This window comes from Dipteris shenzhenensis, chromosome 11 (genome assembly GCF_047967505.1).
Source record: "Dipteris shenzhenensis isolate YYH24624 ecotype China chromosome 11, Dip_SZ_1.0, whole genome shotgun sequence".
In the NCBI taxonomy this organism is placed as follows: Eukaryota; Viridiplantae; Streptophyta; class Polypodiopsida; order Gleicheniales; family Dipteridaceae; genus Dipteris; species Dipteris shenzhenensis.
This window is the reverse complement of record NC_141606.1, coordinates 30,027,718-30,053,795: the sequence shown is the minus strand read 5'-3', so window position 1 is coordinate 30,053,795 and position 26,078 is coordinate 30,027,718. Positions and strand designations below refer to the sequence as shown.

Sequence of the window (26,078 nt, the reverse complement as noted above, 5' to 3'; positions counted from 1 at the left end):
ATCCCACGTACTTTGATGTTGAGAGCCTTACTGGCTCTCTGCTACTACTCCAGGAGAGTAGCCGAAACGGTTACCCTTGCAAGTTCCCGTTTGGCTACGTCGACCCATCTGGACGTCTCCTGGATGGCAGATTGCATGCTCACAATCTGTGCCACCACAATTGGGGGGCTCCCTGGGACTATGCGTATAGCAGTGACCTCATGTCGGAGCTGTGAGATCTCCTGTCGAGTCCTTGAATAAGATCAACCTGGTCTCGGATAGCTTGAGCCTGCTCCTGCATGAGACGCACCTGCTCCTAGGTGAAGCATGTCTGCTCCTATGCGAAGCGTGACAGCTCCATCTCACGCTCTCGGATGCTATGTTCCTCCATCAGCAAGCTCTCCCAAGCCTCTAATGGGTGAGCCCGTCCATGCTCTAGCGGAAAGTGAAAGGACTATGGCATGAAAGTGTGGCCACGGATGAGACTGGAGGTTGGGTGATGACTGGGTGAGATGGGTGTGATATGGAGATGATAGTGGCCTAGAGGAGGCGATCCCAGCAAGGTGTAGGAACGTGGGCTGACTGAGAGGCAGAGGGGAGAGACAGGTCGAGGCGTAGTGCAGAACAGTGTATGACCCTCCAAAGTAGGTGTCATAATCGGAGAGAAAAATGTAGCGGGAGAAGAAGGGAGAGATGGAAGAGATGATGTCAGTGACAACCCCTCTGTCCTAGGGGAGAGTGGAGCAATCGATGTCATGGGTAGGGGTATATCAGTACCAGTAGTAGCTGTAGTTGCGGATGTAGAGGCTGTGGATGGAAGTGGAGCTGAAACTGAAACTGAAGCTGACGCTGAAGCTGAAGCTGAAGCTAAAGCTGTAGCGAAAAAGCTGAGGATGAGGATGTAGCTAAGACGGAAGCTGAGGCCGAGGTGGACCCCGCCTTTGCTTTGCTGTTAACTCTGAGTCCACTGCGGTTGTAGCGTTTGTTCACATCCTCGAGTTTCAATTGTGTTTGTTTCTTGTTCTTGTTGTCGGCTTTATCCGTATCTTTGCCACCTTTACCCATTTCTTTTGGCTGATCCCGTGTTCGGTGCAGGTCTTAGTGCAGGAGCGGGAGCATGAGCCCCCCTCAATGCCGGCACACCCAGTCCTGGGGGCTGAAAATGGCGGGGAGCGGGAGAGCTCGATGGAGGGGGCTAAAGGGGGCTGGTCGGGGTGGAAGGGCTGCAGTTCGGGCGAGGGCAACAGAGCGGGGGGTAGATGGAGGTTGGCGGAGTGGTGCACCAGGGGAGCAGCACCAGGAGGGTGGAGGAGAATGGATGAGGGTGGAGTAGAATGGAGGAGGGCAGAGTGGCGAGGGCGGCTGGCAGCGGAGTTGCAAGGCAAGGGGGGGGGAGCTGTGAAGGCGGAGCTGCAGGGCAGTGGGTAGCGGGCGAAGCTACAGGACGGGCTGCAGGCGGCGAGGAGCTGTAGGGCGGCGGCAATGAGCAGGAGGGGAGGTGGGCAGTGAGCAAGGAGCTGGAGCGGAGCAGGGAGGCGGGCAGCGAGCAGGAGGGGAGCGGAGTAGGGAGGCGGAGCTGCAGGGCGGCACAGAGAGAGAGAGAGAGAGAGAGAGAGAGAGAGAGAGAGAGAGATGGGAATCTGAAATTGAGACTCAGAAGAAAACTTCAAGACTCAAGATTCAACAGAGGACATGGGAAAGATAAGAGGGAGTGACCTCGGTCCTCCTTCAATCGATTTCTGAGGTCACAGAGCTGAAAGAGTCTCCTGAGTCCCAACTCCTATGTTGAAGGAGCTTGCTAGAGCTTGAAGGCCAAGCTCTGTGGATGTACCGCTGGCTACGGGCTGGCTGTACGGCTGGTTGGAGTACAGATCACGGCCACGGCGTCGAAATGCACAGCAAAGCAACAAAGGTTTGATGTACAGTATGGCTGTACGGGCTAAGATATTCGCCTTATTATGTTTTATAATCCACCAAAATCCACGTACAGAACGCGTAGGAAAAGGCCATATGAAATTCATACGATAAGGACAACCGTATGCGTAGGGTTCCAACTATGCTCCCACCCATGCATGCAATTAGAAAACATGTCTATGAGGGCTGCTTGTTGGGAAAAATAGATAGGTTCCCATTTCCAAAAGACGGGACCCTTGGTGCATCCAAAAAGTTGCATCTTGTACATAGTGATGTATGTGGGCCGATGCGAATAGCATCACTTGGAGGATACTACTACTTTGTTACTTTTGTGGATGACTTCACCAGTTTCACTTGGATTTATCCCATGAAATTGAAGTCAGGACGTGGTAGATCTTCCACCCATGCATGCAATTAGAAAACATGTCTGTAAGGGCTGCTTGTTGGAAAAAATGCTTGACGGGACCCTTGGTGCATCCAAAAAATTGCATCTCGTACATAGTGATGTATGTGGGCCAATACGGATAGCTTCACTTGGAGGATACTAGTACTTTTTTACTTTTGTGAATGACTTCACCAGGTTCACTTGGATTTATCCCATGAAATTGAAGTCAAATGTCTTCTCTAGCTTCAAGCATTTTCTTGCCTTAGCAGAGAATGAAAGTGGGGAAACACTCTTGACCCTCCAAACTGATAGATGAGGTGAGTACTTATCCCGTGAATTTTTTTATTTTTTAGCGACACTGGGTATAATACATCAATGCAGATTGCCATGCCATACACTCCGTAACAAAATGGACTTGCAGAGCGGAAAAATCGAACAGAAATGGAAAAGGTGCATGCTTAAGGGGAAGTCTTTGCCCAATGGCTTCTAGTTGGATGCTATCATGTGTGCCAAAAATGTGCTCACCCACTCGAGCACTGAAGACCATGACCCCTTATGAAGTATGGACAGGCCGCAAGCTTGTAGTTTCACACATGAAAGTATTGGGATCTCTTGCATATGCATATGCACCCTCTCAGCTTAGGCATAAGCTTGATGATAAGGCCATCAAATGCATTTTGATCGTCTACAGCTCATAAAACAAAGGATACAGGTTCTTTCAGCCTAGCACAGGCGAGGTGATTGTCAGTAGGGACGTGGCTTTTGCTGAGCATGCCCCTTTACCTTGGCTGGACTGAAAAAACAGCCATCAGTTGAAGCCTTTGATGTTTTTGATGCCATACTACCCTTCACAGCTTCAGACAACACTTTGCAAGGTCCGGCTCCAAATGCTTCTAGCAGCTCACAGCCTCCTCTTGTTGCCCATGTTTCACATGTTCAACCTCATTTGCAGCCAGATGACGATAATGCTATTGAACAGGCACTTTCAGAGGAATGGGCTCTCATTAGACACCAAAAATAAGTTCCAAGGTGGCTCTTGGAAACTCTACGGGACAGCAAGCAAGCTGAGCCCCTGGCTGCCCGCACCAGAGGTGGTAAAAAACAAATGGATGCCAATTTGCATCATGTTGCTTTGATTGCTACAGCCTGCATTGAGGAACATCTCTGTCATAACGATCCATTTGATAGCAAAGGAATGGATGGATGCCACGGAAGCTGAACTTGATTCCATTCATTCAAATGGCACATGGGAGTTGTGTAACTTGCCAGCTGGCAAGCATGCCATAGGCACTAACTTCTAAGTGGGTCTACAAATTAAAGCGAAAAGCTGATGGCAGTGTTGACTGCTAAAAACCCTGCCTTGTTGCGAAAAGGCTATGCCAAGAAACATGGCATTGACTTTGAGGAGACGTTTGCTTCCACTTCACGCATCACGACCATTCAGTGTGTCATTGCTCTTGCATCCCACAAGCATTGGGAGGTCCACCAGCTGGACATTAGCACCGCTTTCCTTCATGGGGATTTACTGGAAGAGGTCTATGTCACCCAACCTCCAGGATTTGACGTTGAAGGTTCTAAAAATAAGGTATGCAGGCTTAAAAAGGCCATCTATGGTTTGAAGCAGGCACCAAGGGCATGGTATGTGAAGATACATTCCTTTTTGCTATGCCTTGGATTTCAAAACAGTCCTACACAGGCCACTCTTTATGTCCGGAAGAGTGAATCAAAATTTCTGATTTTAATTATTGATGTGGATGGCATGCTTATCACTAGGCCACACACTCACAAAATTGCAGATTTCAAGGAAGATTTGCAATGTCAGATATGGGGTGGTTGCACTACTATTTCGGCATCCAGTTTACTACATTGGCAGGCAATGAAGCGAGTCTTCCGTTACTTGAAGGCCACGTGGCATTTGGGACTGTTCTATAGTGATCAATCTTCACTGGATTTGCATGCATTTACGGATAGTGATTGGACAGGTTATTATGACACCCATGTGTCACACAGAGGCAACTGTTTCATGCTTGGTTCTTCATGCATCTTTGGGTTCAGCAAGCAGCAGACATAGTTGCCACTTCTAGTTCTGAAGCTGAGTATAGGGCAGCCTTCAGAACCACACTAGAGTGCATTCGGCTCCGTAAGTTACTCTAAGATCTTCATGTCAGTCAAGACACTTCGACGATCATCTATGCTGACAGCCAAAGTGCTTTGGCCATTTTGGGTAATCCTATCTTTCATGTCCGTACCAAGCACATCGAGGTGCACTATCATCATAGTGGCAGGAAACACTGTTTTGCTGGGGCAAAACGGAAACGGGCGAAATACCATTTTTGTTTCCCTGTTTTTTTGGGAAACCCTATTTCAGGCTTTTTCGCCACCTACTACCTTGTTTCGTGTCGCCTGCTGCCTTGTTTCGCCACCTGCTGCCTCTACTCTCTACCCGCCTGTTGCCTCTACTCGCATGCTACAGCCTGCCTCTATGTTTCCTTGTTTTTTTGGGAAACCCTATTTCAGGCTTTTTCGCCACCTACTGCCTTGTTTTGTGTCGCCTGCTGCCTTGTTTCGCCACCTACTACCTCTACTCTCTACCCGCCTGTTGCCTCTACTCGCATGCTGCCTCTACTCTCTACCCATCTGTTGCCTCTACTCGCATGCTACAGCCTGCCTCTACCCTCCACTATCCTACTCTCCACTACCCATCGAGTGACATTGATCGTCCAGTCTCTAGCCGCAGACGTGACAGAGACCCCGACCCGACGATCGCAGCACGACACACGAGACATCGAGGGGAAACACAGATCACTCTGGGGGACCTCCCGTCATTGTTTAGACCCGGGATACGTCCCACGGGAGTCACAGTGGCTCTGGTCTTGCGTCGAGCCTCGTCCAAGAGATCGAGACACACGGCATACCATGAGTGAGGATATCTGAGAGGTTGTAGATTCATTAGAAATGCTTTCTTTACATTTCATGCAATAGATTATATTGTCTTCTCTTTGTGAGTTTATCTTGCATTAATTCAGCATCTCTGATTTACCAACAGTGGTATCAGAGCCAGGTCGTGAGAATTGAGGGTGACGTTTCCATGTCCAAGAAAGTATTGCGCAGTTCTTCTGTGTGTCCTCTTGTTATAGTGCCTAAAAAGTTGAGAAGACCACGAAGCAACCGTGGTGCAAAGAGGAGACGTTCACCATTAGTTCTATTAGCAGAGGCTTGCTTCCTTCATATATTAAATTAGTGATTATGGAGAACGAAAAGGCTGGTGGGATACTTGTGACGTTTAACGGCTCTTGGCAGCTGGCAACCCGACTTCTATTCATGCAAAAGAACTTGTGGAGTGTGGTTGCTGGGACAGAGAAAAGACCGAAGGAGAGGTCGCATGATGCTGACAAAATCCCAACATGGGAAACAAAGAATGTAAAAGCCATTCGTTATATGGGCAAAGCTTAGGGTTTTGAATACTTTCACCACCTCGACGTGAAGCTAACAGCGGTAGAAAATTGGCAAATTCTGGAATCTCTCGGTAAAAACATTCCAAGGGTAATCTCAAACAAGATTTGTTTGATTTGCAGATGGACCAGTCACAGTCACTTGGAGTATTTCTCAACCGCATGCAAGCACTACTACGACAACTGAACGAGCTAGGAGCCAAGGTCGAAGATGAGGATAAGAAAGCAATCTTACTTCGTAATGGATCCTGAAGTACAATCTCTGCCAAGAGTCTACCAGTTGAGAAAACACAGTGAAGACACTATGCTTAGATGATACTATGGACTTTCTAGACTATGTGGGTCTGTTACTTAGTGAGGAGAAACGTAATTGTGCATCCATCTATGATTCTAGAGCTTATTCAGCTACTGACAAGAAGAAGTGAACTGCTCATGACGCTCGCAAATGCTCTTACTATGGCAAAGATGGTCACATAGAGAAGTTCTGTTATGCAAAGAAACGAGATGAGGTTCTAAAGACAGAGAATAGTAAAGACAAAGCACTCGCGATCGATAGCAAGGAGGAAGCAACTATGCTAGTCGAAGATAATCTTCTCAAGGATCAAGATTGGGCCTCCTAATGAACGCATGCTCTTCGTGAGCAGTCGGATATTATGTTCTTTGTGAACAAGTCCTACATTTTTAGCTCTTTGTGAGCTACTAAGTTCTCTGTGAACGTTATTTTGAGACACATTTATTGTGAGTGTATGCTTCTATATGAGCATGTTATTTCGTCATTGTTCCTGTAGCTCTTTGTAAGCATTAGAAGTAGTCATGTTTTCGTCATTGGTTATTTTCTCCCTCATTTCGGCTGAGGGGGGGGTTGTTGGGGTGGTGCTCATAATCATGTGGTCAATCACAATGTAAGGTTGATGGACGTGGTTAATTGCATGGTGGAGTTTGCGTGGCCACGTGGCAAGCTGACATGCAATCAGCTACATAGAAAATGCATGTAGTAAGCCGCCTTCACTGGTTTTCTCCAGTCGGTTACATAAGAGTTGACCTCTAAGAATTCAAGGAGGCAAGACGACTTCTGACATACTCAAGAGGCTGGGCGACATCGACGGTTGGGGCCTGGCTACTGGCAAGCACATGAATGAGGCGGTCTTCTACAAGCTCTTAGGTGTGGTCGCAAGTCGCTATTTCAGAGTGTGTGTGTGTTGTATGAGTCAAGCCTTTGTGGCTGACTGATGGAGTAGTTTTTTGAGGTTGCAGCAAGCCCCATAGGGATGCACAACCATTAGTGATTGAGTGAGGATATCTGAGAGGTTGCAAATTCATCAGAAGTGCTTTCTTTACATTTCATGCAATAGATTATATTGTCTTCTCTTTGTGAGTTTATCTTGCATTAATTCAGCATCTCTGATTTACCAACAGGAAGGGCCCACATGTGAAGCCTTGAGGACACGAGAGCTAAGAAGAGAGAGGACAAGTGTGGAAGTACAAATGCAGATGGTCAGATGTACGCAAGAGGAGTGTGTACAATATTTTGGTGTCTTCTTGCATATTCTTGAGAGCCATAGATGCCTTTGCTGCAGGTACTGCGATTACAGGATTGTACATTTGGAACCACATGTGTGCAACCATCTCGAAGATAGGTGTGAAGAATGTGGTGCAAGTAGTGACAGATAATGGCAACAATTATGTGGACACCATGTGTCTCACATTGCCTTGATCTTTTAATTGAGGACCTAAAAAAGATAGCTTGAATTGGTGCCATTGTCTCCACTGCCTGCAGTATCGTGAAGCTTGTTGCGAAGAGACCCAAAATCCTCAGCATCTATAGGGCCTATAGTGTCCTCGAGCTATTAAAATCTTCAATCACGAGGTTTGCTTACATGTTCATAGTGGTGGAGAGGCTCGTGCGAGTACGCCAAGGCTTGCTACACATGGTTGTGTCTTGGGAGTGAAATGATTGGGATGGCAAAGGCTATGCAAAGTCTATCAAATTTGCAAGCATGATCATGGATGAAGCTCGGTGGCATGAGATAGAGGCATTAGTCAAAGCCGTTATCCTATCTACACAGTGCTTCGCATCACGGACATGGAGGGAGGCACATTAGGGCTCTTGTACGAGTTTATGGACAAGATTGGAGAGACCCTCAACAGAAGCAATTCCCTATCGCTTGACAAGTAAGACTACAATTTAGACTTTGATAAATTACTATTAAAGGCTAAAGCTCATTGCTGCAAATTTTAGTTCATGTATGAATTTTGTATGTTGTGTGTAATTTAGGATCCAGGACATCCGTGGAGTATGGAATTATAGGTGGAATTGGTTCCACCACCCAATCCATGCGGGGTCAAAAGATCAAGGAAAACGATTTTTGCTTGGATTTCTGTGTCAAATTCTCAAATGCAGATTTAAGGCCTAGAACGGCGGATTTTGGCACATTGAGATGAAGTCAAAGTTGTGGAAAATCGAGATATGGTTCAAAGATGTCTTTTTGATTATTTCCAAATTCCGCACCATTTGGGAGATTGGATCTCCAAAGAGGGCAGTTTTTTTGTTTTAATGGCTTTATTACTAAAAGGCGGGTCTAGATTGGAAAAAGCATATTCGGAGAAGAACAATTCTCTCTACACAAATTTTTGAAGAAGCTTCATGCGTGCGGATTTCGAGGCGAATTGACAAAGAAATTCAAGAGCTAGACTGAAATCGACATTGACATTCACGTGCAAATTTCAAGATCAAGATTGGAATTGAGACGAGACTAAGATTCGTTTTTTAACTTTCAACTGAGATTCTGATTGAAATTGAGATGAGATATTGGAGTTAGAGCACGGGGTGGCAGGGCGGTAGATCTATCTTTCTACGGGAAATGTTTCCTTTGTAAAGGATTGATTTTAGAATAAACAAACTTCCCTCTTTTCTAAGTTCGAATTGTTATTTTATGTGAAACCTCTTCTGTCACTAGGTGCCTCACATTGCTACAGAGTATCAAACACGCATCATGGAATATATAAGAATATCATGGATACATCTTTGATCATTGACTTATTATGACGTGATTTGGTCTCACACATTGGGTTCCTCAAAAGAGGTTGATGGTCGAGATCAAACTCTGGACTAAAGAGTCCTAAGTTTAGCTCTTTCTACTTCCTTAGTATCCAAAATTTTATTGTTTTGGTACCTTTGACATATTACTCTTTCCTCCTCTTCCCCGCAACAAAGCTCCTCTAAGCTCTTGCATGGCCCCACTCCAAAGGGTGGGCTGAGACATGAAAGATTTTGGATTGATTTCTATTCCAATTATCATAGTCACTCATATACGAGGATGAATGGATTCTGATTCTTATGTCCCCAATCAATCATAACACAATTCTCATGGTTGTGTTGGGAATTCTCACTACGGCGAGCTCTTTCAAAGATTTTAACATGAAAAGATATTTGCATTCCCCCAAAAAACAATCGTGCAGTGCATAGAGTAATTATTTAATGCAGCTTTTTTTTAAAATGTGCCACTGAAATGAGCTCTAGAAAACCTCATCCCCTCAATGCCCTACGTCTAGGGCAACCCAATCCCTGTATATTAAGCACGTTTACAATCATGGTTCTTCACAAAGTATGCTTTCCTCGTGGGAAACTCATTGGTGACGTGTTGTTAACACAAAATCCCAAAAAAAGCTAGCAAAGTATTTAGATACTTGGTTGATGGTGCTGGATCCCAACTAACCCAACTTTTATTGCATCCTTGATGAACACATATGTAGAACCACTTGCCTCACTTCTCCTGATCAGAAAGGCCCTGCAAATGCAAATTTACAGTCAGCCTGTGAAGTCACACCTGTGGTTACCTAAAAGGAGCAGTGGATAAGACACACACCTTAAATAACAGGTCATGAGCAAGTGCATCCCAAGGCAATGTGAGGGACATCAAACAACAACGGAGTGGAAGAGGTCCTGTATCACTCTTGATACCAGTGGAAGCTGCAACATATGCTTGTTTTGCTGCTACAGATGCTGCAATAGCTGCCTTGCGCATGATTGTTCCAATTGCCATCTTGGTTCCACTTTTTGATGCTGATTTATACTCCATGCCATCATCTGACAATTGACATAAAACCATTTGTTTTACTGACTCATAACATAGTTGTCTGGAATTGTACAACTTTGTGTCCTTGACCTAAAGGTGTAGTCTAAATTTTCAAAACAGTAGTATGTAGTTTACAAGAATAACTTTTTTGGAGTTTACTTCTCCTACTACCATCACCTCTACATATTACTCAGCTGGACCTCAATCATTCCATATGACTTGCAAAACACATCCTATGTAACTAAAGCAAGAAACGATATGAAACTTTGGTTTTAATTGGCCTAAGGTCACATTAACATCTCTACATCTCATGCCTAACTCTGGTGGTTATTTCTCAAGTATTTGTACCTAGACAAAAACTGTTCCATTCCATCCTGCAGTGTGACCATGTCTTTATTATTAACCAAAGTTCCCTAGTATAGACTAAATTGCTCCATTCAAACCTAACTCGCCTATAAGAAACCACACAAAAACTAATAAGCTAAGGAGAAGATCAAAAAAGAAATGACAGGCAAGGTCCAAGAATAAAGGTTAGACAAGAGAACGACTTGGAATTTTAGACTGGTGAACCATTGGCTGGCAATTTGAAGGACAAATCAGACTATGCACGTACTGGGATAGCAAATATTGCTTTTGACAAAATTGCAATCGCATGCATGGAAAGAACTCACATGCATAGAAGCCAAGGTGGGGTTGCATAATTAGTTAAGCATCTCTTAGTCAATGATTTTGGTGAAGATGCACATATGCGACATATCTTGCTCCCAACGAGTGGATAACTTGCGGAACACACCTAGCTCCCCATGAGTGGAACAAAAGACACCTAGTACCCGTTGGGTGTCTTTGTCACCCATAGTCACCTGAGTGATTGTGGGGGTGGTCTGGATTAATTGGAGAATGGACACATGAACTAACAGATGTACCCAATCGGCTTTCCCTCAATGAGGTTTTTCCCCCTAATCCCTAACTCAGTTAGAGGATAAGATAGGGTTTTGTCACTTAGACAAAACCCCTCACTTCTTTTTTGTACTCACTTCATTTCAGTCCACTATTCAGTACACTTATGTTCAGCTCACTCTCTCTCTTGCTCATCCCTCTTGCTCTCCATTTTACCACGTTTGGTATCAGAGCGGGTTCTCCCTGCTCTTGCTCCTGCTACACAACTGCCTTCAGCTCCCGTGCTCCAGCTCTAGCCCATTCCCTCTAGTCCGTATGACTGTACGGATTCCCTACTAACGCCTGCTCCGTACTGTCGCATTTCAGCGCCGCCATCCATCTGCTCAACGGCCGTACAACAGTACGGGCATCTGTACTAATCTGTTGTGTCCGTACTGCAAGCTCCGTATTCCGTACTGCAGGCTCCGTATTCCGTACAGTCAGTGCGTCGCCTTCCGTAAGAAGGTATGGATCCGTACAATCGCCGTACCTCTTGCAGTACCTCCACGCCACCATTCCGTACAGCCCCGTACAATTCCGTATAGGTGTACGGATTCCAACCGTACAACTGTACTCAACTGTACTGACAGTCCCGTACTGTCGGTCCGTACAGTTTGGAGGTGACTGAAGTTCGAGCATTTTTCTCTTTGCAGGTGGACTTCGAAAGGTGCACTCTTGCAGGGTCCATTTGCATACATTTTTGCATTAAACCATTGTTTGGCTCAGATTCAAGCAAATTTGGGGGTAGATTTGTGCACATTTGCAGGTGTTGAACACATTTGGGGCTTTGGCAGACAAATTGCAAATTTGGGGCTTTCAGTCAATTTGCCCTCTTTCGGTTGCAATTTCACCCCAAAATTCAGGCCTTTTGGTTTTTAACAGCAATTTCAAGCATTTTTGGGGGTTTTAGTTAATTTGCCCTCTTTTGGATGCAATTTCCGTGAAGAAATTGGTAGAAATCGGGGCTTTTGCATTCGAATGCAATTTGGCAGTTGAAAGACCATTTGGGAGATTTGCAAGCAGTTTTGGACTCAGTGTGAGTCAATTTGCAGACTTTTGCCACTTTTTGCAGATTTTCTTTGCAGATTTTTTGGGCATTTGCAAAGCATTGTGGTGCATTTCAAGCCTTTGATAAGCTATGACAGTATTTGTCACTGTGGGTAGATTTTCTTTGGTAGACTCTAGTTGTGCATTTTACATCCCAGGAAGGGATTCTACTTGTTCAGTTTGCTGTGTTTTTTGAGTTTATCTGGCAAAAATGGCTCAGAAAAACCCCAATGAGGTGTTTGGAGTCCTCACACAAGAGGATAAGTTGGATGGCACCAACTACTCCTTGTGGAGTTTTATGGTTCGCAACATCTTGGTTGGCAGACATCTTTCGGATTATGTCAATGGAGATGAAGCAAGGCCAAATTCTGTGGCTATACCTGTCACTCCTACAGCTGGAGGCAGGGGTAGAGGTCGAAATGCAAGACAAGTAATTGGAGCAGCTGCTGCTCCAGCGGCTCTCACAGCAGAGCAGAACAGATGGGATTCTAGGGATGCACAAGCTCAATCTGTGATTTCTCTTTCTATCAAGAGGTTTATTATTCCTCACATACGGTCATGCAAGACCTCAAAGGCAGCTTGGGAGATATTAGAGAGTATGTTTGCAGCAATAAATGATGCCAGAGTTTCCTTCCTGAAGAGAGAGCTATCTCATACGCATATGAATGAGGGAGATTCCATGAATACTAACCTCACAAAGCTTCAGGATTTCAGGGAACAGGTGCTCAATATTGATGAAGATATTCTGGACTCAGAGATGATTACCACCACTCTGAATTCTCTTCTTGAGTCCTATCTTGGTTTCCACACCTCGCTGAATTTGTCATTGAGGGGGACAGCAATCCTCTCTCTTTTCATGAGTTGGTAAGACTTCTGTTGCAGGAAGAGCAGACACGAAGAAATATGGGAGCACGGACTAGTGAGCATGCCATGCTTTCTAAGTTTAAGCCCAAGGGAAAAGGGCAGCAAAAGCAACATCCCAATCAGCCTGCACATCAGCATAGAGCTGATTCAGGACAACCCCTTATAAGGCTAAGGGTGATGCAGATAAGCCTAAAAAGAAGGGCATCTGTCACTACTGCAAGAAGCCAGGTCATTATATTAGTGAATGCAAGAAGTGCATAGCTAAAGAGAAGAAAAGGGATTCAAGTATGGTTGTGTCAGATGCATCAGCTCCTCATCCATATGATGAGGGAGATGTTACAGCCAACTTTGTGAAAGAGCACTATGCCTTTTTGTCTTGCATTTCAGATTTTTAAGTGTGGGTAGTTCAGATACTATAGCCACTATTGAGCATGATCCTTATGCTTTCTTGACTTGCAGTTATGATCCTTCCAAGGATGCATGCTCTCTCAGTGTCAATGAGACACTGAATACTTGGTATTTTGATAGTGGTGCTTCCAAGCACATCACTTCTAAGAAGAGCATGTTTGCATTTCTGCGTCCTCCACCTACTAAAAGAAGGTGACTTGTGCAAATAATTCTTCTTATTCACTGTGTGGAGTAGGGGACATCATCCTTACATCCATTGATGGCACAGATTCAGATGTTCTCTATGTGTCATGTATTAAGAAGAATTTGCTTTCAGTGTCCTTTCTCAATAGAGGAGGATTTCAAGTTATATTCGATGATGCTAAGTGTGCAGTCAGAGACAAAGAGAATGACTATACTTTGATGTTGTCTGGCACTTTGTATCGGGGTCTTTTTCAGCTTGATATATATGAGAAAAGATCAGGTCTTGCACTTTCAGTGAGCACTCCCACTGTTGCGATGCAGAATGTGGAGTTATGGCATGCCAAATATGGGCACATGAGCTATGGCAGCTTAATGACACTTTAGAAGCATGCTATGGTTGATGCATTGCCTTCTTTGAGTCACCTCCTCCTCATGCATGTGAGGGTTGTATCCTTGGCAAGATGCATAGATTTCCTTTCAACAAGATGGTGCAGTAAGATATAACAGCTCATACACAGTGATGTTTGCGGTCCCATGAGGACACCTGCTTTTGGGGGTTACCTCTATTTTGTTACATTCATAGATGACTTCACCAACTACACTTGGGTCTATGGTCTCAAGGCAAAATCAGAAGTGTTTATGCATTTCAAACACTTCTGGCTACGGTTGAGAATGAGACAGGACTCAAGGTGCAGACACTTTGCACAGATCGAGAGGGAGAGTATATGTCTCATGAATTTAAGGCATTTTTGAAGGAGAAAGGCATCACGCATCAACTTAGAGTGAGGCTTACACCTCAACAGAAAATGGCAAAGCTAAGCGGAAGAATCCCACTGCCATGGAGATGGATAGATGCATGCTTACAAGTAAGAAGTTGCCTCACAGGTTTTGGCTTGAAGGCCTCATGTGTGCCAATTATGTTTTGATCGGGCTCCCACAAAGGTTTTGAAGACAATCACTCCCTATGAGGGATGGCATGGGAGAAAGCCTTCAGTGAATCACTTCAGGGTTTTTGGTTGTGTTGCATATGCCCACGTGCCTGTGGAGTTTATAAGTTGTCAGATAAGGCACTTAAATGTATTTTTGTTGGGTAAAGTGCACAAAGCAAAGGCTATCGTCTCTACAAATATTTTCAGAAAATTCAGCACATACACATGCTGAATTTACAATTCCAGCTTCTTCAGATGATGTTTTTGAGGGGATGCTTCCTATAGCATTTGGTTCCCCACCTAAGGCTCATGCTGAAAATCAGAATTTACAGCAACCTCCTCTTCATCCATATGCCCCAATTCAGCCACAGGCTGATTTTGTACCTCTGCAGGGTGTGGATGAAGTTGTCATGCAAGAGATGCAAGAGATACACACAGCCAAAACAGTCCCGAATTGGTTGCTACAGACTCTCAGGGAGAGTGGGCTTGAGGCCCCATTGCCTGCTAGTAAGACTCGTAGTGCAGTAAGGTACGCAGGGGGGGCTCTTTCAGTTGAGACAGCTTATGCAAGTACTGGTCCATTGACAGGTACAAGGCAAAGCAGGTTACCAAAGGCTATGCACATAAGAAGGGCATAGATTATGAGGAGACTTTTGCTCCTACATCCCGAATGACCACCATAAGGTCAGTTATTGCCATGGCTGCAAATTTTGTTTGGAATGTCCATCAATTGGACATAAAAACAGCTTTCCTTAATGGGGACTTGCAGGAAGAGGTTTATGTCAAACAACCTCCTGGATTTGAACTTTCTGGCAATGCACTTCAGGTTTGCAAGCTAAACAAAGCTTTATATGGGCTGAAACAAGCCCCACGTGCATGGTATGCCAAGATTGATGCATTTCTGGCAAGTAAAGGGTTACATAATAGTCCCACAGAAAGCACTCTCTACATCAAGAAGGATTGGGGGGATATTTTGGTCATCATTCTTTATGTAGATGACATACTGCTCACAAGGTCAAATGAGGAAATAATTGCAGATTTCAAAGCTGAGTTGAAAGCTGAATTTGAAATGACAGATTTGGGCATGTTAAATTTTTATTTGGGGATCCAGTTTATACAAGACAAGCGTGGCATCGTTATGTCTCAATCCAAGTATGTGCAAAAGCTCTTGGATAGGTTCAACATGCATGATTGTAAGCCTATAGCCACTCCCATGGAGCCAGGGCTGAAGCTTACTATGTATGATGCAGGTGAATCAGTGGATGTCACACTTTCCAGCCACGATGTTGGATGCCTCATCTATTTGTGCAATGCATGGCCCGATATTCAGTATGCAGTATCTCAGCTGAGCAGGTATATGCACAACCCAAAGACAACACATTGGCAAGCTGTAAAACGCATCTTCCGTTATTTGCAAGGCACAAAGTCTTATGGCTTGATGTTTCCCAGAGGGGGTGACTATGATACCAAACACTCCACTAGTGGTAATTGTTTCTTTTTGGGCAAAGCTTGCATTTCTTGGCTGAGCAAGAAGCAATCTACAGTGGCTACTTCCTCATGTGAAGCTAAGTACAAGGCAGCTTTCACAGCGACAGTTGAATGTGTTTGGCTGCGACGTTTGTTCGTTAATCTTCGTCTCAGGGTCCTTCTCCAATTCTCACTGATAGTCAGAGTGCTATCGCAATGGCAAAGAATCGTGTGTTGCATGCTCACACAAAGCACATTGAGGTTCATTATCATGAGAAGTTGCATGCAAGGAAGATCGGTATGATCTATGTGTGAACACATGACAATGTTGCAGAGATCTTCACCAAAGCACTTCCACGTGAGAAGTTTGGCGCATTTCACAGTGCCCTAAACTTATCTGCTTTTGGTGATTGATCACTGCCTTGTACACCACATTGGCACTGCAGGGGGGTGTTAGAATTATTATCATATTCTAGGTAGAGGCCAATGTATTGTAATAAGTAGGTTAGGGGCACTTTTTCCTCGATGAGGTTTTTCCCCCTAACCACACTCTAATCCCTAACTACAGTTAGAGGATAAGATAGGGTTTTGTTAGACGAAACTCCTCTCTTTTTTGCACTCACTTCATTTCAGTCCACTATTCAGTACACTTACATTCAGCTCACTCTCTCTCTTGTTCATCACTCTTGCTCTCCATTTTACCACAAAGGTGAGTGACTACTGGAATGGAACAAAGAACATGACAATGACGGTCATTGTCACTCTAGAACTAGACATAGCTCCCATGCTATCTTAGAGGCAAGTAAGCATGGCTCAAAGGCTGGTGAGCATGGTATATACGCTCAGAGGCTCAACTAACATGGCTCAAAGGCTCATCATGCATGGATGCATGGCCAACTCAGAGGTCTAGGAGACTAATGCACCAACATCCTGGAACTCACATGCCAGGCCTAATAAATAGATCTATCAAAGCCTATTAATACATGGCTCCCATAGTACATCCCCCTCTTGGATCCAAGGACTAATTAGAGACATGGAGCCAAACACCATAAATATAAAAACAATACATCATTTTAGGAGGACTATCCAAGGCAGAGAACCTTATTGACTCAACACACATTATTTATTCCATTCATTTTTGGAAAAAACCCAGGGCAGAGTATCCAAAATAGAATATGCTTAGAAAATATATGGATCATCATCTCCATCGTCCTATGGAGGGAAAGAGAGGTGTCGGATTTCAGCAGTAAGAGCATGAACTTGTGTCGGGGAGGGTCGTCATCTTCATCGTCACTTGTGGTGGCTGCAACCCAACTAGCATGATCCTTAGTTTGTTGTTGGCAAGCTTCTAGTAGCATCTGTCCTCCCTATGACCAAGCTTGTTACAAAAGATGCACTTGAGAGGCTTGAATGGTTTGACTTTTCATTTGCTCGTGTAGGCCTGGATTTTCCATCTGCTAGTGTAGGTAAGAGCCTCTGTAGTATCTGAAGAAGAGATCGGAGAATCTTTGTTTCGGCGATCTTTTTCGAGAATAAGAGTCACATATCATCAAAGGTAGTCGTGGCAAGCCTAAGTATTTCAAGAGTATGCTCAAAGCGAGTGACTCCTTCCATACTCTTCATGAGGAAAACCATTTTGTCCTCGTCGTCTGGGGGACGCTTCACGCTGGACAGTTGTTGCACAAGAGCTTGCATTTTTACTAAATGTGCACTCAAGGTATCACTATCCTCCATTTTCAAATTATAAAATTGCAACTTCAAGAAAACCTTGGAGTTTGTGATTTTGTTACCGAAAAGATTCTTGAGATGCGCCCATATCTCCTTGGCCGTTGATTTGAGGTCGATGTAATGAATCAAAGTATCATCGAGGCAAAGTCCGATGATAGCAATAGCTTTAGAGTTGTGTTGCTTCCATGTCTTGAGTTGTTGAGGATACGTTGTGGGAGCGTCATCCTCAATAGCATCCTATACATTTTCTTTCATGAGGAGCAATTGAACCTTAGTTTGCCAAGTAGGGAATCTTTCCCCCTTGAACTTCTCCACGAGCAATGAGTTGGAGGAAAGAGACGTCATCATGAGAGAGATGGAGAGGGAGATGGAGCAACAAAAATTGAGGATAGTTCAACTCATTTGAAGGACAAGAGGCAGAGAGCAACAATGGCACGCATCCCATAGGCAATGAGCAGCAATGGCAGGTGTATGGGCAGGTTGTACGGGCTGGTATGGTGCAGCAAGCGAGGGCAGCAGTCCCGAGAGCATTACGGAGGCTTCACGGGCAGATTGTACAGGCTGGAACAGTCCGTACGGACTGTACGGACTGTTTACGTCAGGCTGTACGGCCTGTTTTGCAGCTAATGGCGAGGCAAAGAAGCAGCTCTTGGCGAGGCATTTGGAGCTGAAGGGGGTAGTTGATGGCGAGGAACCATGGTGAGGCTAAAGGAACGGCTGATGTAGCTCCAACAGATCCCGAAGGTGAGGCTAAGGGAAGGGAGGCTCTACCTTGGAGGAGAGGGGAGCTTCCATTTGCGGGCTTCTCTCATCCTCTAGGTAGAGCAAGAAGAAGGGGAAAGTGGAAAGGAGGCTCTAATACCACATGAAGGCACATGGTGGAGAAGGGGGAAGGAGAGGGTAGGCTAGGGAGAGAGATAATGATACTCAAAGAAAGACATAATGAAATGGAAATGAAATGACTAAGCAATGAACAAATGAAAGTGTTCACATGTAGACCAAAGAGCTTGTAGCTTGATACTTGATTGATTTGACACTAGACAAGTACAGCTCATATATAGAGTACACACACACATATGAACATCAATGCATATGGGATAACTCCCAATGTGACACGTGGCATCCATAGGACATACTAGAACTCACTAGAACACACCAAACTGACTCATCTTAACTCCATTTCCTAACACCTCTTATAGTGAAGACTTTTAAAAAATGCTTTAGACAAACATCCTTTATCCAAGAAAGCCCTCTGTTGTGTCTAGGTCTCCCATTTAGAAATTTTCATGTTGTCATTACATTGCAGACAATATTTAGCCCGGCATAAATTTTGATTTTCTTCCAAAGAAAGAGGCCTGAAATGACTGAGTTCAGTCAAAGACTGACAATAAACTTTAGCCTAGGCCACATTCTCCCTCAAAGTCTTCATATAATTTTTGCCATAATCCTGAATCATTGCTTGCATTCTGGCAACAAAAGCTTCCCAAGCATAGTCAATGTCAAAGTGTGACTCTTGTAAAATGGGCTGAAAAGCATCCTTAACCATGCCTGATATTCATTATGCTCCAAATAACTGTTATTGACAATGAGTAGACTTTTGTGTGTGAGCCAATCATCCGACATGTCATGAAGAGAAATCCTCAACCATAGAGGGGCATGATCAGAATGTGTGAAAGCATAATCCACCCAAAGTTTGGTAGTGAGATTATCATTGTGCTGAGGATTGACCATGTACCAACGATCCAGACGAACCTGATAAAAAGACTGGGCATTATGCTGAAAAGTATAACCTGGCAACATGGGGTGTGATTCCTTCCAGAGATCAGCAAGGCTTAGCTGAAGCAATAAATTAGACTAGTGATGGCGATCAGAAGTCAACATGTGAGTATGGCCAGAAGTATTGTCACCCTACTGAGGCGGATTATTAAAATCCCCACAAATAAAGGCATGCTGCCTCCAAGGATATCCTTGCATATCAGCCCAAATCAAACCTCTACCACGAGAGGATTGAGGCACATAGACGGATGCGAATTCAAAAATTTCTCCCTGGATGAGACACTGTATAATCATCCATCGACCTTGATTATCATTGAGGGCAACAACTGCCTGAAACTCATGTTTCACCAAGAAGACTACACCCGAAAAAGAATGCTCATCGGCATAAAACATGTCATACCCAGCAAAGTGCCCATGATGACCGGCATACATATGTTGGTTATGTTCTTGCAATGCTACTATATCAGGCTGCAAATGAGTGAGATATCCCCAAACAAGTTTCCATTTCCTGGAATCACATATACCATGTACATTGAGAGTCAAACATTTTATATGCGACAACATATTTACAGATTATGTACAGCTAAGAACCATAAGGATCAAGTCTGCATTTCTATCTCAGGATCCGGCCCCCAATCCTAAGATGATACAAGTGCCTGTGGAGAAGACAAAAGACCCGCAATTTCCTCCTCGGGGAAGAGGGTACGACTGGCTGTCATAGCAGCCCAAGTAATACCCATGCCTGAATTCTCAGCAGGGGTATGACCAAAAGGGGATGAACCATAAAGCGGGTGGTGAGCTGCTGCTCCTCCCCGCTCCCTTGCTGCACCCTCTCCCTCAGCCCGTCCCTCCCTCTCTCCCTTGCCCTCAGCCCCTCCCTCTCCCTCAGCCCCTCCCTCCCTTCTCCTCCTCCCCTTCAGCCCGCCCCCTTCCAGCCCGCTCCCTCTCCTCCCCCTCTCAGCCTGCTCCTCCGCCCCCTCCCTGCCTGCTCCTCCGCCCCCTCCCTGCCTTTCAGCCCGCCCCTTCCTCTCCCTCTCCTCTCCCTCTCAGCCTGCACCGCCCCCTCCCTGCCCCTCCCTCTCCTTCCTATCCCTCTCCTCTCCCTCTCAGCCCGCCCCCTCCCTGCCCCTCAGCCCGCCCCCTTCCTGCCTCTCCTTCCTCTCCCTCTCCTCTCCCTAGCCTGCCCCCTACACAGAGGAGGACCTTACAGAGGCAGCCCTGCAGATATGGGTTTCTCCTGTCCAGGGTGGGCAGCCATATCCATCACATGTAGCCGTTGCCCTTTCTAGTATTAGCGACTTCTACCGCTCAGTTGCTTGTACCAGGAGACGAGATATTCCCAGACGTGAGATTGGTGTTCGCCAGCAGTTGGCAGCTTTGCAGAGGGAAGAGCAGAAACGGCCTTCAGATGCTTGGATTCAGGAGCGCCTTGCTGCAGCAAGGGCTCATCAGCAGTTATTGCTTGATCAGAGAACAGAGTATGCCTTTCATGCACGGGAGTCCTTCTGGATTCAGATGGGTGGTAGAGTCAATAAACACTTTTTCTCTACTCTTGGCCCTAGACATAGTAGAGAGAGTGTATCCCAGCTTATTGACTCACATGGGGTTTTACAGACAGAGCCTGATGATGTCTTACGCATAGCTTCAGATTTCTATGCCACCCTTCTTACTGCTGATCCTGAGACACATGATAGAGAGGATGCTAGACAGGCTATTTGACAAAGCATCCCTGTGTTGGTGAATCCAGGTATGCATGTTCTACTCGATGCACCTTTCACCAACACAGAGTTCAGGACTGCACTTTCAGCCCTTCACAAGGGCAAGTGCCCAGGTTCGGATGGCCTCACCCCGTCTTTTTTCATTGCATTTTGGGATATGATTGGAGACTTTATTACTTCAGCCCTGCAAGCCATTTGGGACTCTGGCGAGATGCCTGGGTCACTTACAGAGGGTTCTCATCCACCTTATCCCAAAAGGAGGTTGCAGAAATTTAGTGTCCCAATGGAGGCCTATCACACTTCTCGGGACTTGTTACAAGATTCTGGCAAAGGCTATCAGCCTCCGATTGCAGCCCCTTCTCCCTGATCTTATTCATGACACTCAGACGGGATTTATGCATGGCAAAAGCATTTTTTATAACATTTTCTCTTTCTAGGAAGCTTCAGAGTGGGCCATGCAGAGTGGCCAGAATCTTGCCATTCTACTTTTGGATTTTGAGAAAGCTTATGACAGAGTAGATTGGGGTTTTTTGGAGGGCACCCTTTACGCTTTGGCTTTATTGATGCTTGGATCAGAGGTGTTTCCTCTTTGTACAGATCAGCCCACAGCCAGGTACTTATTGGTGGGGTAAGGGGTGAGAGATTTCAGATTTCGAGATCAGTCCGTCAGGGATGCCCCCTTGCTCCTTTCCTTTTTTTGTTCTTCGCCGAAGCTATGAGTATCCATGTTAGATCTCAAGCTGACATCTTTGGGCTGAGACTTCCCATCAGAAGGGAAGAGGAGCTACTTGATAGTGAGTTGGCAGATGACACAGCAGTTTACTTGGATGCCACTCCACAGACGCTCACTTCTTTTAGGACAGCATTGGATTTATTTTGCTTGGCGGCAGGGGCGCAGATAAATTGGCGTAAATCCAATGGCTTTTGGATCAGTGATGAGGACACTCCAGTTTGGGGGCTTGACATAGGATTCACTTGGGTTCAGAGGGGTGAGCCTATCAGGTATTTGGGCTGCCAGGTCAGCTTGGATATTTCTACCACGCAGCAGTTTGCTCCCGTTTTGGAGAGCATCAGGAGGAAGCTTCTTTTTTGGAGCTCAGCCAAGCTGGATCTTGCCTCTAGAGTTGTGGTGGTCAACCAGGTCCTCTTGGCCACGGCCTGGTTTGTTTGTTCATGCTGGTGCCGTTCTAGGGACTGCATCATTCAGCTCAGAAGACCGATCAGAAACTTTCTCTGGAGTGGGCTTGATGGCACAGCAGATGCCTTAGCTAGGGTGGCTTGGGAGACCCTCATCCTCCCTACACAGGAAGGGGGTCTCAATATTATTGATCCAGATTTACAGTGCAGAGCTTTACTTTGCAAGATGGTGGTGCGGGGACTTATGCCAGGGCAGGAACCGTGGAAGGACTTTCTTATCAGCAGCATACAGAGGTGCACACCTTCTTCACGAGGAGACTGGATGAGCAGTGTTAGGTGGATCTTCACCACAGCACACCTCAGATCACCTTCGTCCCCTCTCGTGGTTGCCATTCTGAAAGCTTGGGCCAGTTTCAGAAGCACTCTTCGGAGGATTCCTCCTTCCTCTCGGGAAGAGATTGATAGGCAACCCATCATGTGGAATGACAGTATTTTAGATGATCATGGCAGACCACTGGGTGCCTCACTCTACATGCAATGATCCAGGTGGGAGAGGGGACCTGCATCATCTATGGGGTCTTGGAAAGCTTTCCACAGGCTTCCAGAGGAGACCAAATCAAGGTTGACAGGACATCTCAGAGGGAGTGCAGGGAGGATCTTGCAGATTGAGGCAGCCCTTCCAGAGGTTTGGGTAGACACAGATGATATGCCACTCACTTCCTCCACTTGGGCAGGTACTTTTACAAGAGGCGGTGTTCCGCTTCAGGTTTTGGCCTTTCGAGATGCACAGGAGGATGCTTTAGTTTTTAGTGTCCAGGATGGTGGCAGATTGCTTAGGTCCACAGAGGACATCTTGCTTGAGTCTGCTTTTCAGCCTATCAGGGTTGTAGGTCTTTTGGTGCAGGGATCAGATTCAGAGTGGTTCCTAGACCCAGACCCCCGGCTACTCTCCACCGGGTCTTGGAGGCTCTGGCTCTATGGGGGAGTTCCCATCAGGTATTTGCAATGGGACCCCGGAGAGTGGGCATCGAGAGAAGAGCATCCCCTTCTTTTGTTACACGGTCAGTAATGCCAGGAGATATCAGCTCAGTAGTAGAGGTTGGAGACCTTCCAGAGTTCCTCATTGGGAGACATTTGATATCACTACGGATCTGCAGAGGTGCTTCTGGAGGAGACTCTGGAAATCCCACAGGAATAGAAAGATCACTATCTTCTTTTGGCTTTCTATCCACGGTGGGATTGCAGTGAACCTTTGGAGGTCCAGGTTCGGAGCCGACCCTACTTGCCCTCGATGCCTCTCTGCTTCGGAGACTATTCAGCATTGCTTGTGGGATTGCAGACAGGCGAGGATGATTTGGATGGGGGTAGCCAGGATTTTCAGTCACTTTGCCCACTCCCCATTTTTTATGACATGGGGCTCAGTGGCTTGACTTTCTCTTACAGGGCCTCAGGTATTTTATGAGAGATTTGACTCCTCTCGGGCCATTTCGGTTCGACGTCATCGGACTGAGTCCTGTTCATTGGATGTGGTACCACACCTTCCTTTTACAGCTGTACATGCCTCTGTGGATACTTCTTGGGAGATTCTAGCGAGCATAGCATTCTGGCATATCTGGAGAGCCAGATGCACAGAGGCTTTGGAGGGTACTCAGGTTCATCCCTCACACACATTGGCTAGTATCTGGACAAACACCGTACATACTTTGATGGCCGTATGGACGGGTATGCAGGGAGACTCCCGTGCAGCCTCAGCTAGGAGGGCTTCTTTCTTCAGGGAATGGAAGGATTCTCCTTTCTTCTCTGAGACTACTACAAGGTTGAGGTGGCACTTTCAGCCTCAGCCTTGGTTGTTTTCCACCTCACTCTGAGGGGGTTTTTTATTTATCCTCATGATTTCATGATGTATTCCGCTTTGAGCTTGCTCTCGCGGGTTTTTTCTCTTACTTAATAGAAGTCTCTTTCTTGGGGGAAAAAAAGGGGATGAACCATTCCAAGTGCGAGGAGGGAGAGGTCTCCTTACTGTCATTGTCTTTCTTGGAGTCTGCCAAGCTTCCTGCAAAGTGTTTTCCTTTACTTTCGATTGAGAAGTAGAAGAAGTCAAAGAAGAGGCATTTCCATTTGACACAACAGGAGCTTTCCCTTTATCCTCGGCTGCAGTACCAGGCTTATTTAACTTATTCTTAGCCACTAAGGATCCACCATTATCCTTAGGATGCATTCGCGCAAACATGGCATCCGGAGGCATTTTGTGTAAGACCAGAGGACATTGTGAAGCCATGTGTCCAAATTTCTTGCATTCAAAGCAAGCTCCTACAAATAAACCCCATTTAAGCTTGTAAAAAGCACTTCATATAGAAACATGATTGACACTGACAGAATAAGATTCTAGAGTGGGATTATCTGTGTCCCACAAGATACAAAATCTATTATAGTTGCCATTTGGAGGTGGAGGACACACCACCTTTCCCAAAGATGCTGCAATTTTGGCCACAAAGAAGCCAGGCATTGAGGAAAATCCACTACCTCCACCCACACTGGACAGCGATGCCTAATCAAAGCCTGAAAGTCTCTACCAAGCCACTATGGGAGAACATGCATCATTTGCTGTCCATAGAAAAGCAGGGAATGTTCCAAAAGCATCTGTTTATGTTGTTCATCCACCATAATAATTTCAAAAAAACCTTGGCTGCATAGTGCACTTTTCGAACAAAGCAACCACCTAAAGTTTGTGTCAACCAGTTTCCCACATTAGCTGCAACTGACATCCTACCTGGAAAAAAGATAATGACTGCATGTTTGGCATATACACGCACAAGATCCACAATATCATCAACCTCAACCATGATCCCAACAGTGGAAACAGAGTCTTTCTAATCCTTGCGAGTGTCCCCAAACGGGCCTGGCGGGAACCTTAAACAGGCCTGCATGAGCTCAGAAACGCCATAGTTGCTCCACCTCTCTCTCACCACCACACCACACACATTAACACACACACGTGCGTGTGCGTGCACACAGAGTGAATGTACACACAACCAACCTGGAAGGCCCGAGACTGAAACATCAACTTCACCACGTCCACCAGGTCCACGCATGATAAGACGCTCAGACCGAGCTGAGGATGATCCTATAAGTAGTAGATCACCAAGCTTTGATCGTCCACCTGCAAGTTTGAATATGAATTAGATATACACAGCCGATTCATATTGCTGAAGAATAGTGGCAGGCAAAGACCAAAATAGGATTCCTGACATTAACAACCATTAAAGGAAAACTGTCTGTGCAACTCAATGTATGTCCATAATTTTTTGAAAACTAGTAGCTGCTTCTAGAAAGTCTTTAGAAACTAATTTAGACAGACATTAAAATTAAAATGCCTCCTAAGGTTTCTTTCTACCTCATTCCTCTGAGGTGTTTTTTATTACATGCTTAGCATGGTGTATATCCGCACAGAGCTTGCTCTAGCGGGTTTCTTTCTTACTTAATAGAAGTCTCTTTTTTGAAAAAAAAAAAAAAAAAGGCCTCCTAAGCCTCATGATTTGTTGCAGGAATACTATACATGCAATGTAGAAACAAGATTTTTAAAAATTGACAAAACAAATCAATAAAATAACAACTCATGCTGGCTCAATGATAAACCATCATGATTAATTGAAATGTGAGACACTCTCCTCCCTCCTTGCAGCTAATGAAGTGAACAATTTTGTATTATAAGCCATAGGCATGGTTCTCTTATGAGCCTGCCCAAGTTTGCGCTCCAATGGATGCAACATACTCCCATTCCAACACATTATCCTGGGTTCTTTAGCAGACCACTCCTTATGGCATAGTATTTCCAACATCTCTCTCTGGATATCTGGTCAGCGTGTTCTAGAGGACAGAACTTCCTTAAGATGTGGATAGTGGCATCTTCTTTTAGTTCACGTATGACATGAGGTGGCATCTTCCTTAAGATGTGGGATAGTGGCAACTTCTTTTAGTTCATGTATGGCATGAGGTGGCATTTATGTCCTCATTGGTTGTTTCCTTACAGCTCAACATTGGGACCCACTGTTCTTGGCTCTCCCAAAATAGGATACCTG

At 45.4% G+C, this 26,078-nt stretch overlaps 1 protein-coding gene across 13 annotated transcripts in view; it reads right to left on the bottom strand.

Moving 5' to 3' along the window:
- Positions 1 to 26,078, bottom strand: part of CW7 — a 161,775-nt gene that overhangs the window by 4,522 nt on the left and 131,175 nt on the right. For 8 of the 13 annotated variants that reach the window (XR_015541749.1, XM_087381337.1, XM_087381336.1 and 5 more), the window contains 3 exons: positions 25,037 to 25,159; positions 9,597 to 9,817; positions 9,447 to 9,518 (listed from right to left, as the gene is read on the bottom strand). Coding sequence is in view for 9 of the 13 variants with exons in the window: in XM_087381337.1 (XP_087237463.1) it covers positions 9,495 to 9,518; positions 9,597 to 9,817; positions 25,037 to 25,159 (368 nt within the window). In the remaining 4 variants the exon portion in view is untranslated. Of the gene's footprint in view, positions 1 to 9,417; positions 9,519 to 9,596; positions 9,818 to 25,036; positions 25,160 to 26,078 lie in introns of all 13 variants that reach the window. The other 5 variants (XR_015541750.1, XR_015541753.1, XR_015541752.1 and 2 more) reach the window with 4 other exon arrangements.